This window comes from Caretta caretta, chromosome 14 (assembly GCF_965140235.1).
Source record: "Caretta caretta isolate rCarCar2 chromosome 14, rCarCar1.hap1, whole genome shotgun sequence".
Taxonomy (NCBI): Eukaryota; Metazoa; Chordata; order Testudines; family Cheloniidae; genus Caretta; species Caretta caretta.
The window spans coordinates 18,484,362-18,498,739 of NC_134219.1; the positions used below are offsets into that span (position 1 = coordinate 18,484,362).

A 14,378-nucleotide genomic window follows, 5' to 3' on the forward strand; every position below is an offset into this window, starting at 1 on the left:
AGAGAGAAGAAAGTTTTCAGTTTTCTTACCATCCCTGTATTATGTAAAAATCATTTCTCCTCTCCCTTTGTCACAGCTAATTTAGATGCAAAGCAAGCTCCTCTGTTGGAGTGACTCAAAGCACTAGGAATGGTGCAGGATGGATTATTATTGCTGCTTCTCCAATTTTGAGGGAGCTCAGGAGCTTGTGATTACTGAAGTAACAAGTCCGTCCCCCCCCCCGGCCACAAATTCCTTATGCACCACAAATAGTTTGCAGCAAGGCCTCCTGGGAAGAATTTCATTTACATACACCCTATTACAAGGGCTGGCCACATCCTGGCTTAGGCAGTGTTTGATAAAGAGATACCATACAAATGGCAAGTCTGAGCATTCATGATACTGGATGGGGGCGGGAAGAGGGAGGGTTGAATCTCTGTGTGGCGGTGGGGAGAGCGAAGAGGTTGGAAGGGGGAGAGAGAGAGAAAACATATGAAAAGAGAGCAGTCCTCATTCTGCTCAGCACAGCAGCCTGAAAGTTCACACAATGAGCAACATGCTGCATACAAACTGTTAATTGGATTTCTGAGCCTTCTACTGGCAGTGATCGAACTATTAAAATGTGACTTCCTTTGTAATCCCACCATGATGAGAGAGGAGTATCCAACAGGGCTGAAGGTGGGATCTATTATTTTTACTTAAAGAACTTGTATTGGTTTCATTTTTCCAGTGAGTTTTTGTTTTTTTTTAAAACCGCCCACAGAGTTATTTATGGAGCCTAAATCAGAAAAGATCTGGTCTTCTTGAAGCACCTTCCAGTTCCTGAATGGACTAGATCTCACTATCTAGATGGCTTTATGCAATAAAGAGGACAATGAAAATGTAAACATAAATAGAAATATTGAGGTATCTAACTCTATTGGGATTTGCACAAGTCCCTCTGTTTTGGGCTTTATTTGGGTTCTTGCAGAAGCCAGTTGTGCAAATCTGCAGTTAAGAGACTGGAAAGCAGGTTCCCTGCCGTATTTGATTTCACAGACAGAAGCATTTCCATTTTTGAAAGTTGAGTTATTTTTCTTGAAGGTTAAGAGACAAGTGGTCTTTTGCTTTTTACTAAGTCATCTGAGTGACACACTCATTCTGTGGTGATGGAAAGATGGGCCTAAATTTTCAAAAGTGACTAGAGATGTTAGCTGCCCAATTTCAGCCACTTAAAAGGAGCCTTGTTTTTCTGAAAGTGGTGAGCACCCGCCTTCTGAAAATCAGGCTCCTCTACGGTGTCAAGTTGGGCATTCAGAAACTGAAGGACCCAAAATGACTAGTCATTTCTGAAAATGTCGGACAGAGATTTTAAAAAGGGTCAAAAGCAAGAGCGTAATTGGAAAAGGGCCTCCGAAAAGCTGACCTCAGCATCATGGTCCATTTTCAACAGAAAGCTCTGAAACGCTATTTTAAGCGGGGCCGGCTCCAGGCACCAGCTTTGCAAGCAGGTGCTTGGGGCGGCATTTAGAATGGGGCGGCAGTCCGTGTCCCATGGCAGCAATTCGGTGGCGACTGCTTGGGGTGGCAAAGTTGGTAGAGCCGCCCCTGATTTTAAATCTAAAACTTTCCAAGACAGTGTAGAGTTCTGAACTCTATACTGAGGACTCAGCACTTTTGTACTTGTGTACTCTAGAAGCCCTTCACTGAGCAAAATAGGTGTGTCTCAGGCCTCTGATAAAAAAAGCATTCCTTGTAATAGTGATGGGCAATCTCTGAGTAAAACAACTGACACAAACTGTTGTACAGAACTTCAAGCTGAAATGCAAAGATCTCACTCCTCTCCCATTTGGTAGAGATGCAAACTGACCAAGTGTTACCTGGGAATCTAGGTCACCAGACAGAAGCCTTTACCTTTTCTCCCCCCCCCCCCCCCCAAGCCCTTCCCTCCTCACAGGTCTGAATTCCTTAAATCATGACTTTTATTAAATCCCAGCATGGCTCAGATCACAGCTATAATTTTTCTCTCTCCCCAACTTCCCACCACAAATCCATTCTAAGTGAGTGACATTTGCAAAGTGTATTTTCACGGCCCTCCATAATCCCTTCAGAATATTAAGACTGCATTACTTTGTCTTTGGTTACATTAACTTCAATTTTCCTTATGAGTAAGTATTTGGCTAAAAATTAATATAGTGAAGTTGAAAAGAATCTTATGATAGGAAAAGACTAATTTCATCTCTGGCTGCTCAGATACCAGAGTACATTGGGGTTAATGTAATTAACTTACAATTTTAGCCTGGGTTGTGTACATACACTGAATTTCCCTGCTGGAAACAAGATTAGATTTTATTACACTATATATCCTGGTTATCTTCACCATGCCTCTAATATTACTTCCCTCAATGACTTCAAGGCTCTCTGCTGCAATGAAAATGCAGAACCATCTGGTACTGAGCCCATGCAGTTTATTTAAGGATTTAATTAAATGCTCTAAATGGTGAGCTTCTACGAATTAACATTTTAAATGTGACTTATTGCAGGTTTAATATTGTCTTAATGCCAACCTGGGAAACTCCATAGCCAAGTTGTTGACGTTTAAATTGAATTCATCTGGGTGGCTCCAGGGGGACTCATTAATTAATCTAAACAACTAATGGGGATTGGTTCTGACTTTTGATGAAGATTATTTACAGAGACAATTTGCAGTGAATAAAGAGTCACAGTAGGCAAATGTTTAATTGAATTTTTAAAAAAGGGACCTCATTGTCTTCAATATCAGGGATGCATCTTGTGAGTAAGCTTTGAAATACACTGAAAGGGGATGATTGCTTGAAGCTTTCCTAGCTCAAGCTAATAACAAAAAGAATGGGTAATTTCATTTGCCTGTGTAATTTGCAGCTTGTAAGGGGACAACAGGTCTGCCTGGCTCATAGTTTACACAGAAACAACGTTTCCTAAAGGAAACTTTGTGTGGTACCAAGAGCAGGTTTCTCTGCTCATTTTTACTTCGTCTAGCAGAATGCAGGATTTTCCATCTAAACAACAGTTGGTAGAACTAGGGTCAAATTCTGCTCTCATTTATACCAGTATAAATCCAGAGTAACTCTAATGAAGTCATAGAACTTACTCTGATTTGATAACAGTGTAATCGAGAGAAAAAAATTGGCCCATTGTCTCTTTTCTATTCTACTGTGCACAAATGGAAATCAGCCCTCTGCAGCTCATATTGTGCCATCAGCCTGCCAGGGATTGACATTTTGCAACATGGTTATTTTTCCAGTGAAGTATAGTACCAAAATAGCACCCATCTCTCTGTCTATTGATTTACAGCCATCAAAGCACTTAATCTATTGTCTTAAATACTGCATCTTTCAGATTCATTTTCACTGAGCTTTTCTTTTTTACTATTTCAAGTTAAAAATTTGTGTTCCAGTAGCACTTAGAGACGGCAACCAAGATGGGAGTAGTGTGGTGCTAGGCATTGAGCATACACATAGTAAGACAGGAGTCCCTGCCCCAAAGAGCTTGCACTCTTAACTTTTAATATTAACCTTTAACCACACTTAACTTTAAGCATATTAATAAACTCATTGTCTTTAATGAGAATATTCACATGTTTAGAGTTAAGTACATATGTACACGTTCGCAGGACAGTATTCTAATTAGGCAAGAGGGACAGAGGATGAGAGAAAGGAATTATGCCTCAATTTTGCATCTGTAAAATGGGGATAAGAGTGATTAAAAGACTTGTTCAATGTCATGCACATAATGTCTGTGGCAGAGCAGAGAACTAAACCCAGATTCCCTGAGTTCCAGACCAGTGCCTCAACCACAAGGCCATTCTTCTTCTATTTTGAAGTTGCCAGAAATTTATTTAACTAAATGTTAAGGATGTTTCAGTAACTAACAAATGTTAATGAGGTGTATGCAGCTATTAATCTGTGATCAATGTTCGCATTTGTAAGAACTTCGCCTGTGTACAGAGAACACACTCATTTTATTCCCAGTGTTGTTTTAGGCTATTCCAGATGAGAGAGACACACATTGCTCTCTCCTGGAGACTTCACTTCTGTTTTTTCTTGTAGCTGGTTTTCCTTAATCTAAAATAAAAGTAATTAAGATTCCATGGTCTAACTTAATCCAGGACTTCAAAAGGTATTTGTTAGGTGGTGGTTCCATCCCATGAACGTCTGTTCAGTCAGAACAGGACTTAGACCTCAAACTCATCTCACAGATGACCCCAAAAGCCTTTAGATCTTGGGTAATGACTTTGGGTCACTTCTGATTTTGTCTGTTTGAGAGTCCATCCAAAACTTAACTAAATATTTTATTTCTGATTGTGAAGACCAACGACATACAGATGAGTGGCATGGCGATGCAGTATGCCCATTTTGGCCAGGATCTTGCCCCTGCTAAAGCCCTTTTGTGATGTTCTGGCTGCCCAAACAGGCTATAAAGTTGGCTCAATCACCCAGCTGAGAACTCCCTGCCTCTGCACCTCCCTTTGCATCACAACTCTTGGCATCAGGGACACAGCATGAACACTGCTGTGACCCAATGATCCCTACCTGGTTTAATAGTCCCTTGGCGACTATTATCAGCCTGCACAAGTTAGAGCAAATCCTAGGCTGCTTTATATCGCTTCAGAGGCCAGAGTGACCCTCAGTCACCACCCCGAGGCTTGTGGGGTGTGTGTACTATATAAAGCTGTCTTTTCCACAGCATGCTCAGGTCTGCACTTATAGGCGCTCAGCCAGACCCAAGGATCAAGCCCATTATCTTCTCTGATTTATCTCGACTTATGGTTTAAATTTTATTTTTGATAATATAAGAATCTGTCTTGTCTGAAACTAAGAGCTTCCAGACTTCATTTCTTTACATGGCTGGGCACAACCAGAATGCTAATGCAGAAGGGAATTGATGGGGAGGATACAGTAAGAAGATGTACATAGCCATTAAGTCAAGGAGACTAAAGCATCCAGTCCCGATCAGCCCTGTTGGATACTGTCTAGAGCATTGCCAATGGCTCTGATACCTAGAGAGGAGCTCTTTTATGCAAACACCTCCAGTAACAGCTTTTGTGGATCTGACAGACAGAGTGGTTAAAAATTATACATTCAGTGGGTATCCTGTAGAGAGAGATTGTTCAGCACATCTGAAGAGGGGAGGTGGAAACTCAGAAAGAAATTTTGAATTGTCTGAAAGGAAAAGGCTCTCAGTCAGACAGGATGAATCCTAAAGGCAGTTCAACCAGTATTCCTTCCTACCTTCTCTGGGAAATTGAAGAGGGAATTCAACTTATATGAAAGTAGACCAGAGTCAGGAGGAAGATAAATCCCAAGGGAAGTGATGAGAGGCAGAGACTCAATGTAGATGAGAGGATGGTCAGAGAGTAGTGCTTTCCAATGGAGTGAAGATCTCAGAATACATAATCTCTCCTATCTTTTTTGTAGCTAATAGGTTAACTTCCCCAGGCTTCTCTTGAAGTGATGTGGCTAAAGGTTAAATTTTATTTTCTGTAATACCTCTCTTTCTTAGATTAACTTGATGTTAAAAATGTAAGGTGTTTAATAAACCAAAAGATAGCTTGCTATAGCTAATTTATTTGAAAAGAAAGGGTCCATTCTGATAACTTTCTCTCTGAAATTATCTCCATCTTCTAATGAGAGGTAAGTAATTCACTCATCTGGGTTACAGCCTATTACCTGGTCCTGGGCAAAAGGAAGGGGCAGAGGTTTCTGCCCTAAGGGGTTCCATCAGGACCTGGAGGTACACAAGGACCTGAAAGTAGAGTAACAGGTAGTGTTACAGTAAAAGCAAACAACAGGCAAGTTACCATCTTACCTGTCCTTTAAAGAACTGCACATTCTCATGCAGAACCCAAATAAACAGAGCAACTGCTAACTGATAGTGGGGTTCATATTTTTGGTATTTCTCCTTGCTTGTGTTTGACCACTACTGCCATCAGCGGAAATTAGAATCCTTTTTATTTTTTCCCCATTGGTGCACCTGCTTCTGCTGTTTATTCTATACCTGAAGTCAGCATAATCCTGTTGGTCCTATCACAACTGTGGAATTGCCATGTTTCAGCACCAGTTGATCTTTCCAAACCATTAGTGCCTGAAGTTCACTCAAACAGTGCTACCTGCTTCATTGTATCATGGGAGAATGTGGGTGAGTGCAGGCAACCCTGCATAATTTTTATTTAAAGACATGTTTTAAAAATCTGCTAGAACCTCTGAGTGAAATTTGCCTCACTCTCTGGAGTGACATTTCTGTGACCCAAGAATCCAGTGTTTTAGAATTAAAAGAAGCTGCATGAGAAAATAATGAAGTTTAATGCCTGGATTCAGCCTTTTGGGGAAGAACATTGTAACCAATAGGCCATGTCCACATCTTACCATTTCTTCCTTCACATTTCCAAGATCTGTCCCTTCCTCTCTATCCCAACAGTTATACTCCTGATTATCTCCCATTTCAATTCCTGAAATGTACCCATTGCTGGCCTTCCAAATACCCACATCACCCCCTCCAGTCTACCCAAAATACAACCACGATAACTATCTTCCTTGCCTGTTGGTCTGACCACATCTGTGAGTCTCTCCTCTAGCTCCTCCTCCACTATATCAAGTTTCAACTTCGGATCCTCACTTACAAGGCTCTCCGTAATTCAGCCCCAACTGACATCTCCCATTTAACCGCTTTTCTTATTATCCCAGCCTCCAACTTCATAGTGATATCAGCCTCAAAGCCTAAGTTGTCTGCTTCTCCCTCAGCCATGCTACCCTCATGTACAGAATACTGTCCCATTACAGGTCCTCCAAGCCACCACACTCTCTTGATACCGATTTCTTCCCCAGTACCTACAAGAATGGAGTCACTAATAATTATTATGTATTAAACTACCTGTACCGTCAAGATCATCAGCTGAACCAAATAGCTAGCAAACTTACTATGTGCTGTAAGGTAACATTTGCTACCTACACTTGTCATGTGTCAGTTTGGACCATATTGGGGGCAGAGACTATGCCTTTCTGTTTTGTCTATAAAGTGCCTGGCACACTTTTGAGGACGGTAGAAATAATACTAAAATAGCCCTATGACATGAGTGTTTTAGTTAAATGGATAATCATGACAGGTTTTCCGTGCACAGGGAGGGCCTACTGATTTCCCTTGGACTCTGTTGCTGCTTCTTCAACATGGTTCCACAACCTTTGGCCAAGGAAGCAGCTCCCTTTCCCCAGGAGAAATTCCCACCCCCTGCAAGCTCGAGTGGGAGGAGAAAAGGAAGAGGCTAATGCAGTAGATAGTAGGGATGCTCAAGATGGGGAGATTATTTACATCTCATCTATTCCTGCCTGCAGAGTTGGTAGATTTTATATTTTGCCCTGAGCACCTATCTACCTAGTTATGGGATCCCCATCCTTCCCGCAGCTAATTTGAGTCCTTCATCTGGTCTCTACTGATTTCTGCTAGTCTCTGTTGGGTCAGCTGGAGGGCCAGTAGCTCCAGGGGCCAGTACACCAATAGCCTTATTGTTCTGTTCTAAAACCCAGTTGCCAAGTGGAAACTGTAGGAACCAGCTGAAAGTTTTCCACTATAGTATCCACTAGAGGTAGGTTTATATGTCTCAGAAGACCACATAGCTGGTTGCTTGGATAGGGCCTGTAAAGCTCTGCTTCCTATTTAACATGAACAACACCTGACTCGGTCAGTAGGCCCATTGACGTTAGTGGAACTACTAGTGGAGGGAGGTTCCACTCATCGCTTGTGAAGGTTCCAGAATCTTACTTTGCAATTCTAGTCTCTTAAATCTCTCGTAAATTAAATATACTCATTACATTTAACAAAACCCCCTCCAGTTATGTGTGAAAACGGGATGCTTACTGAGAGGATTAAACAACCATGCAACCAAAAGCTCACAGTCCCGATAAAACCAAAGGCCTCACCAGAACTCTGCCTCTAGATGGACGCCTCATTAATAGTTGTGAAGCTAACACGAGAGAGAAACTTGAAGAGCTGACAGCTATTGGGGAGTCTTGCCCTGACATCTGATAACAAGAGAAAATGAATCATGGGGCTGCGCATCAGAAATGATTGACTGGTCGCTTTCCCAACAGAGCTTGCGGTCTACAGCAAGTCCACATTTACAGTGAACACAATATGGCTGGCACTTTCAAATCCTTGCTCATGCTAGTGATTCTTACTCACACAGTAATCTCATTGATTACAAGTGTTCCAGGATCAGCTCCAATTTCAACACTCATTTCTGATATTTGATGCATTCTTATTTAAAGTGCCATACTACTATATAGAGGATGCCTTATAAGGTATCCCAGACATACTTGTCAGAGATGCCATTTTTTCCTCGCTTTTAATATATATTTTATGACATTTTAATAGTGGTTATTATTGTATGAATCATCTCCTCAGTAACCCAGGTGAAGCCAGTGGACTTTAAAATACATCTATCATATACTATGTCTGCAAAATGTATAGCGATGGGACCTAGCTACAAAGTGGAGACTGGATCTGAACTTTCACAAACTCCTGTGATGTTTTGTTTTCTGGGTTTTAATTCAGGCCATTATAAAAGATACTTATAAAGGGCCAGTGACAAAATTCCTATCTAGCTCAAGATCCAAATTTCAAAGTGTGAGGATTTTCAGATCCAGGATTCTGATTCAGGCCCATCTCTCCGTAGGATTTATATATTTGAAATATAGTCAGAGATGGATTCCATCAAGAATGTTTTTGAAAATTAAATCTTGACCAAAGCTGCTGACATTTCAAGACTCAGGTATTGTAGCTCCTCTCTTCTCCATTGGGTACCAGTACATTGCTGCTATAGTATGGTCAACTTTTAAAAATATATAATACATATTTTAAATTCTTAGCTCCAAGCAAGGTTTGTTGTACCAGGACCATTCATTAGGAACATTCTGCTAACTTGGTAACATTCAATATGTATGTAAGTCTGAGGTAAAAGGATGTACACAAACAAAACTTAACTAAAAATCTTTCATACTAAAATTCCCAGCTTTCTGGAATATATTTTAATTGTCACAGAGTTTAGCAATGTAAAAATGTTCCATTATTGTGCAAATTCTGTCACACTGAGTTATTAGTAAACTTCATCTTCAAAAATGTTCAATTAAACCCTGATCATCTTGCTGTGGGAGGCTACCTTAACTGAAGGCCATTCACACACAAATAGATGTACAGAAACATTTTTTTCTGGGATGGTTCAAGGACTTCCTAGGGAAACAGAATTGTTTAGTTTGTGCTAATTTTTAGTTAAGGGGTAAAAACTGATTCAACAACATGTTTTCTTTTTGTCTTACCTATACTCTTCTCTTACACTCTTATATTGGCAAAAAATATGGTTATGCTGAAATGCTGTATGACATCTCTACCACTTTGTGCTGGAAATGGCCCCCCTTGATTATCATGCACATTGTAGGGAGAGTGGTCACTTTTGATAAGCTATTACCAGCAGGAGAGTGAGTTTGTGTGTGTGGTTTTTTGGAGGGGGGTGAGGGAGTGAGAGAACCTGGATTTGTGCTGGAAATGACCCACCTTGATTATCATACACATTGTGAAGAGAGTGGTCACTTTGGATGGGCTATTACTAGCAGGAGAGTGAGTTTGTGGGGGGGTGGGGGCGGAGGGTGAGAAAACCTGGATTTGTGCTGGAAATGGCCCAACTTGATGATCACTTTAGATAAGCTATTACCAGCAGGACAGTGGGGTGGGAGGGGGTATTTTTTCATGGTCTCTGTGTGTATATAATGTCTACTGCAGTTTCCATGGTGTGCATCCGATGAAGTGAGCTGTAGCTCACGAAAGCTCATGCTCAAATAAATTGGTTAGTCTCTAAGGTGCCACAAGTACTCCTTTTCTTTTTGCAAAGACAGACTAACATGGCTGTTACTCTGAAACCTACCACTTTTGTAACAGTTTGGATGAAATGTATCATTCCATATCCAGTATGTGGTTTAAGTATAGCAATAAAAATAGAAAGTTCACAATACAATTTTTCAAACAAATATTCACAGATAGTTTTTTGGTAGTGTCTACCCAGCTCTAGGAATTAGCCACAGACAACACAACTGAACAGCTTTAAAAAACAAACAACCACGTCCTTTCTCCTTCAAATAAAACAACAGCATTTAAAAAGAGAAGCTCGAGCCTTAATGCTTTGCTATGAACCAAATGGAATTCTACCGCTGAAAGACCCAGCAATCCTTTGAGACCTTTGCAAGCCCCAAGAGGACTCACTTATAAATTTGTAATTTTTCAGTTCATCCCTTTAACAAACTGTCTTAGTCCTGGAGTTTAAATTGTTCTATTAGTTGCCATCAATCTAGGATATTCATAAGTCCTCCCCACCCCCACAATACCTTAGTATTTGAGTGCCTCACAATGTTTTTAATGTAGTTGTTCACCCAACACTCCTCTGAAATAGTCCTTCCCTATTACCTATTTTACAGATGGGAAACTGAGGCTCAGAGGCCTGGACCCACAAAAGGGCTCGGTTGCCTAGAAAAATCACTGAAACAACACTGTGATCCACAAAGCCTGAGCCAGGTTCCTAAGCTGTCTCTACAATGCATGGAGAGAACTAGGTGTCTTAGAAAGCGATCCACAAAAGCCAGCATGCTTGGTAACTCCCCATCTAAGCATGCCAGAGGGGTGTATGCTAAGCCCCACCCATCTCACAGAGTTATGTGTGTAAGACTGGGCTGCAGGGACTGCTAGCAAACCACAACTGGGAACCTACCTCCTGGAGTCATCTCTTGTGAGAATGAGTTAGGTGGATGCCTCATTCCATATAAAATGTCTGGAGGAGGAGACAGTGGTGCCCACCCATAACTTTTAGCCCAGTGATTACAGCACTTACCTGGGATGGGGGAGACCCGGGTTCAATTCCCCCCTCAGGCTGACGGGGTAGAAAAGTTTTGAACAGGGTGCTTTAACCACAGAGCTATGGGATATTATGATGAGGGGCTCCCAAAGTTCTCCTACTGAAGTGTTTTCACTGTGTAGAATAATGAAAGAGTGATTGGATCAGAGGGACTGGAGCCTGGGTCTTCCACCTGCCAAGTGGGTGCTGTAACCACTGGACTCGAGTGTTTCTCTCTCTCTCTCGCCCTCTGGCCCTAAGATGGACACTCCTCCACCTCACTTCCCCCAGTTTGTGGATCACAGAGGGCCTCAGGTGGGAGACAGATGTTCAGTCGCATAGAGTGAGGCATCAGCGTGCATGCTCCAGCGCAGAAATGTAGGCACTGAGGAAACTTTGACTTACGCACAGAGTGAGTTTAGGTGGCAGCCTCACAGGGGTTTTGTGGATTGCAGGGGTGCCTTCATAGATCTGGACTAGAGAGACTACAGTACATGACTATCCAAACTTACACAAGGAGTCTTTGGCAGAACAGAGGATTGAACATGGGTCTCCCAAGTTAGCATCCTAAGCTCTTGGTCATTCTTTCTCCCTTATCACCACTTGCAGAAACTATGAAGAGAAAACTTCTTTTAAACCTTTCTGTGCCTCCCCTCTTATGCAGCCGAGGAGACATCAACCCATAAAATGAAGTGATGTGTTTTTTTTAAATGAGGGTTGGGGAAACAGATGTCACAATTTCAATTTTGATTAAACAAAGCTATGAGACTGACCTTCTCTCTCTCACCAAGATCTTGATTGTCTTTGGTTTTAAATTCAAAAGCCGCATCCATGTCCTGGAAAAAAAAATATCGAATTTGCATTATTTTCAAGTTTTATATCTGTGCTTCCAGTAATAAAAGACTGAATAGTGAATATTAAGATGGCTGCAATTTTGAGGTGATTGTTTCCTGTAGAATCCAGGAGCTCAAGTGGAACGGAGCTCAATAAAACGGCAAAAAATGTTTCCAGTTCTGCAACACCTCTATTGGCTCACATTAAAGAGGGCTGATTAGAACGGGTTAAAAAAAAAAGGGAGGGGATAATTTCATTATTCTCCCACGACCCCCCTCTTGCCCCCAATTTCCTTCTCTTTTCTGAAACTTTAAAAATTTTAAATTCTGAAATTTGGAAAATTTCAACCAAGTCAGTAGCTACTCAAAAACAAGGGCAAATTTTGTGAGAATTTTGTAAGATTCTGTTTCAGACTTTGAAATTTTATCAATATTTGAAAAATTTGACCAGCTGTAATAAGAACAAAGAATATTTAGCATCTATTAACCAAGGCTTTCTAAGCACTTTAAAAATTTAAAATTTAAATTTTTGTCATTTAAAATTTAAAAATTTGTCATTTTCACACCATTCCTGTAAGGAAGATACTATTATACCAATTTACAGATGAGAAGATTGAGGCACAGAGAGACAATTTGTCCAAATTCACATAGAAGTCAACAGCAAAATCAGGAAGCAGTACCCAGAAATCTGAGCTTCCAGTTTCCTGCTGTTATTAACCATTATCAATGTTCAGATCTTTGCAGAAGAAAAAAAGTTTCTCAACAGCTGCATTTCATAGCTCTCTGGCTGTTTGGGGACTCAGGCCCAGATTTTGAGAGAGACAAGGTAGGTGAGGCAATATCTTTCATTGAACCAACTTCTGTTGGTGGAAGGTGCACACTTTCAAGCTACTCAGAGCTCTTCTTCAGGTCTGGAGAAGGAGAGTGTGCTTCATTCCTTAGACCTGAAGAAGAGCTCACCAGAATATTTTGGAATCCGCTTAATTATCTTAAGATCTGCACAATAGTTATTGGAATTGGATTTATTCTCCCTGGGTAGAAGCGAAAGGCCATGAGATGAACTAAAACAGGTTTTCAAAATCATGTAGGTCTAGCAACATTGAGGGGAAATATTATCCCCCCACCCATGTGTGTTTATTTCCTACACTGCCTCTTTCACCCGCTAAGGACACTGCTGTCTGCAAAGACAGGCACCCATTGTGTGTTCAGTTAAGTACAGACTGTAACAAAAGAGACATCCTCTTACTGTGTGTGCTTCTCATGAAAAATGTAATTTTGTTCTCTTAACAAATAAAGGTCATTCTGACAAACAAACAATCTGTTTGCATTTTGCATATGGAAGATATAACAGTAAGGGCTTTAAAAATGTAAAGAAGACAATCTAAATATTAGGGGGAGCCAAGAAGTTTGGATTCAGATTTAAACACCAGAGTTCAAGGGGTCAGAGCCAGTTGCACCTTAGGCTCATCTTCACTAAAAGTGAGATAATCCAGATGAGAGAGAATTGTTTAACACAAAAGGCCAGCTAGAAGTTGAGTAAACAGAGGCAGAATGCAAGATTTACTGGGTGAAGTTCCATGGCCCATGTTATACAGGAGGTCAGACTAAGAGGATTGTAATATTCCCTTTTGGCCTTAAAAATCTATGCATTACCAGGGCAAAGCTGAGAGCACACCATGTGTGAATAAAAAAGACAGCAGCAACATTTGTTTTAGGAGAAGAGAAGTGAAGGAAATGGTGAAAGAACAAGAAGATGAGATTGGGAATATACGTCACCTAAAAGAGGCAGACATGCAGGGCTGAATGATAGTTATCTACCTCCATATTACTTGGATTAATTTAATGAAACAGGTCCTATTGCCTCAGTTGGAGACTGTTGAACTCAACAATTCACTTTTATAATTATTCACTACTGTGATTTAATTATTGAAGGAGAATCTCAACACCACTGCTAACTGTTTAATTAAAAACACTATCAGGGAGCAATAACACCAACATGTGACATGGTACTTAGAGGAGGTTCCTCGCTGAAAACTTATTCCAATTCCTTTTCCTGGCTAAATTTGCCAATACATTCAGAATTCTAGAGAAAGGGTGAGGTGTGAGCTGCACAAAATAGCCATAAGCTATTTTTTATTTGGATTCTGCTTAATTTATGCAATATCAAGCTGGAGAAAAGGATTCTCTAGGGCAACTGGGATGGGGCTAGTATCTCTCATGGTAGGGAAACAGACAAACCTTGGATACAAGGATTATAAAGGGATTCTTCATTCAGGCTGCTAGATGCAAACAGATCCTGTGAGGAACCTCCACCTGCTGCTACTGCTTTACCTGTTCTGTGGTTTGAGAGCCTGGCTCTCCCTTACCTTCCTCTTCATGCAATTCTTTTCACCTGTGTAAAATGTTACCACAGCTGTGAGGGCAGAATTCTGATCTAACAGAATTTCACACCCACTTTAAACAGCTGCAAATGGCTCCAGCCAGAGCCTCAGCTGGTGCAAATCAGAGTGACTCCACGCTAGCCCTCAGCACCTTCTGGGCTTTGAGGTGAAACTATGTAGCGTGAGAGGATACCTTGGTTCAAGTCCCTGTACAAAGTCCTTGCGCTGGCACCTTTCATCAGCATTAAATTCATTGTAGACTATTTAAAATAAAAGAAACAGAAAACTAGCCCTTAA

At 41.0% G+C, this 14,378-nt stretch overlaps 1 protein-coding gene across 11 annotated transcripts in view; it reads right to left on the reverse strand.

Moving 5' to 3' along the window:
• TNRC6C (trinucleotide repeat containing adaptor 6C) overlaps positions 1-14,378 on the reverse strand; it is a 584,248-nt gene that overhangs the window by 518,571 nt on the left and 51,299 nt on the right. For all 11 annotated transcript variants that reach the window (XM_075119317.1, XM_048817810.2, XM_048817811.2 and 8 more), the window contains exon 3: positions 11,641-11,703. In XM_075119317.1, the coding sequence (XP_074975418.1) occupies positions 11,641-11,703 (63 nt within the window). The remainder of the gene's footprint in view (positions 1-11,640; positions 11,704-14,378) is intronic.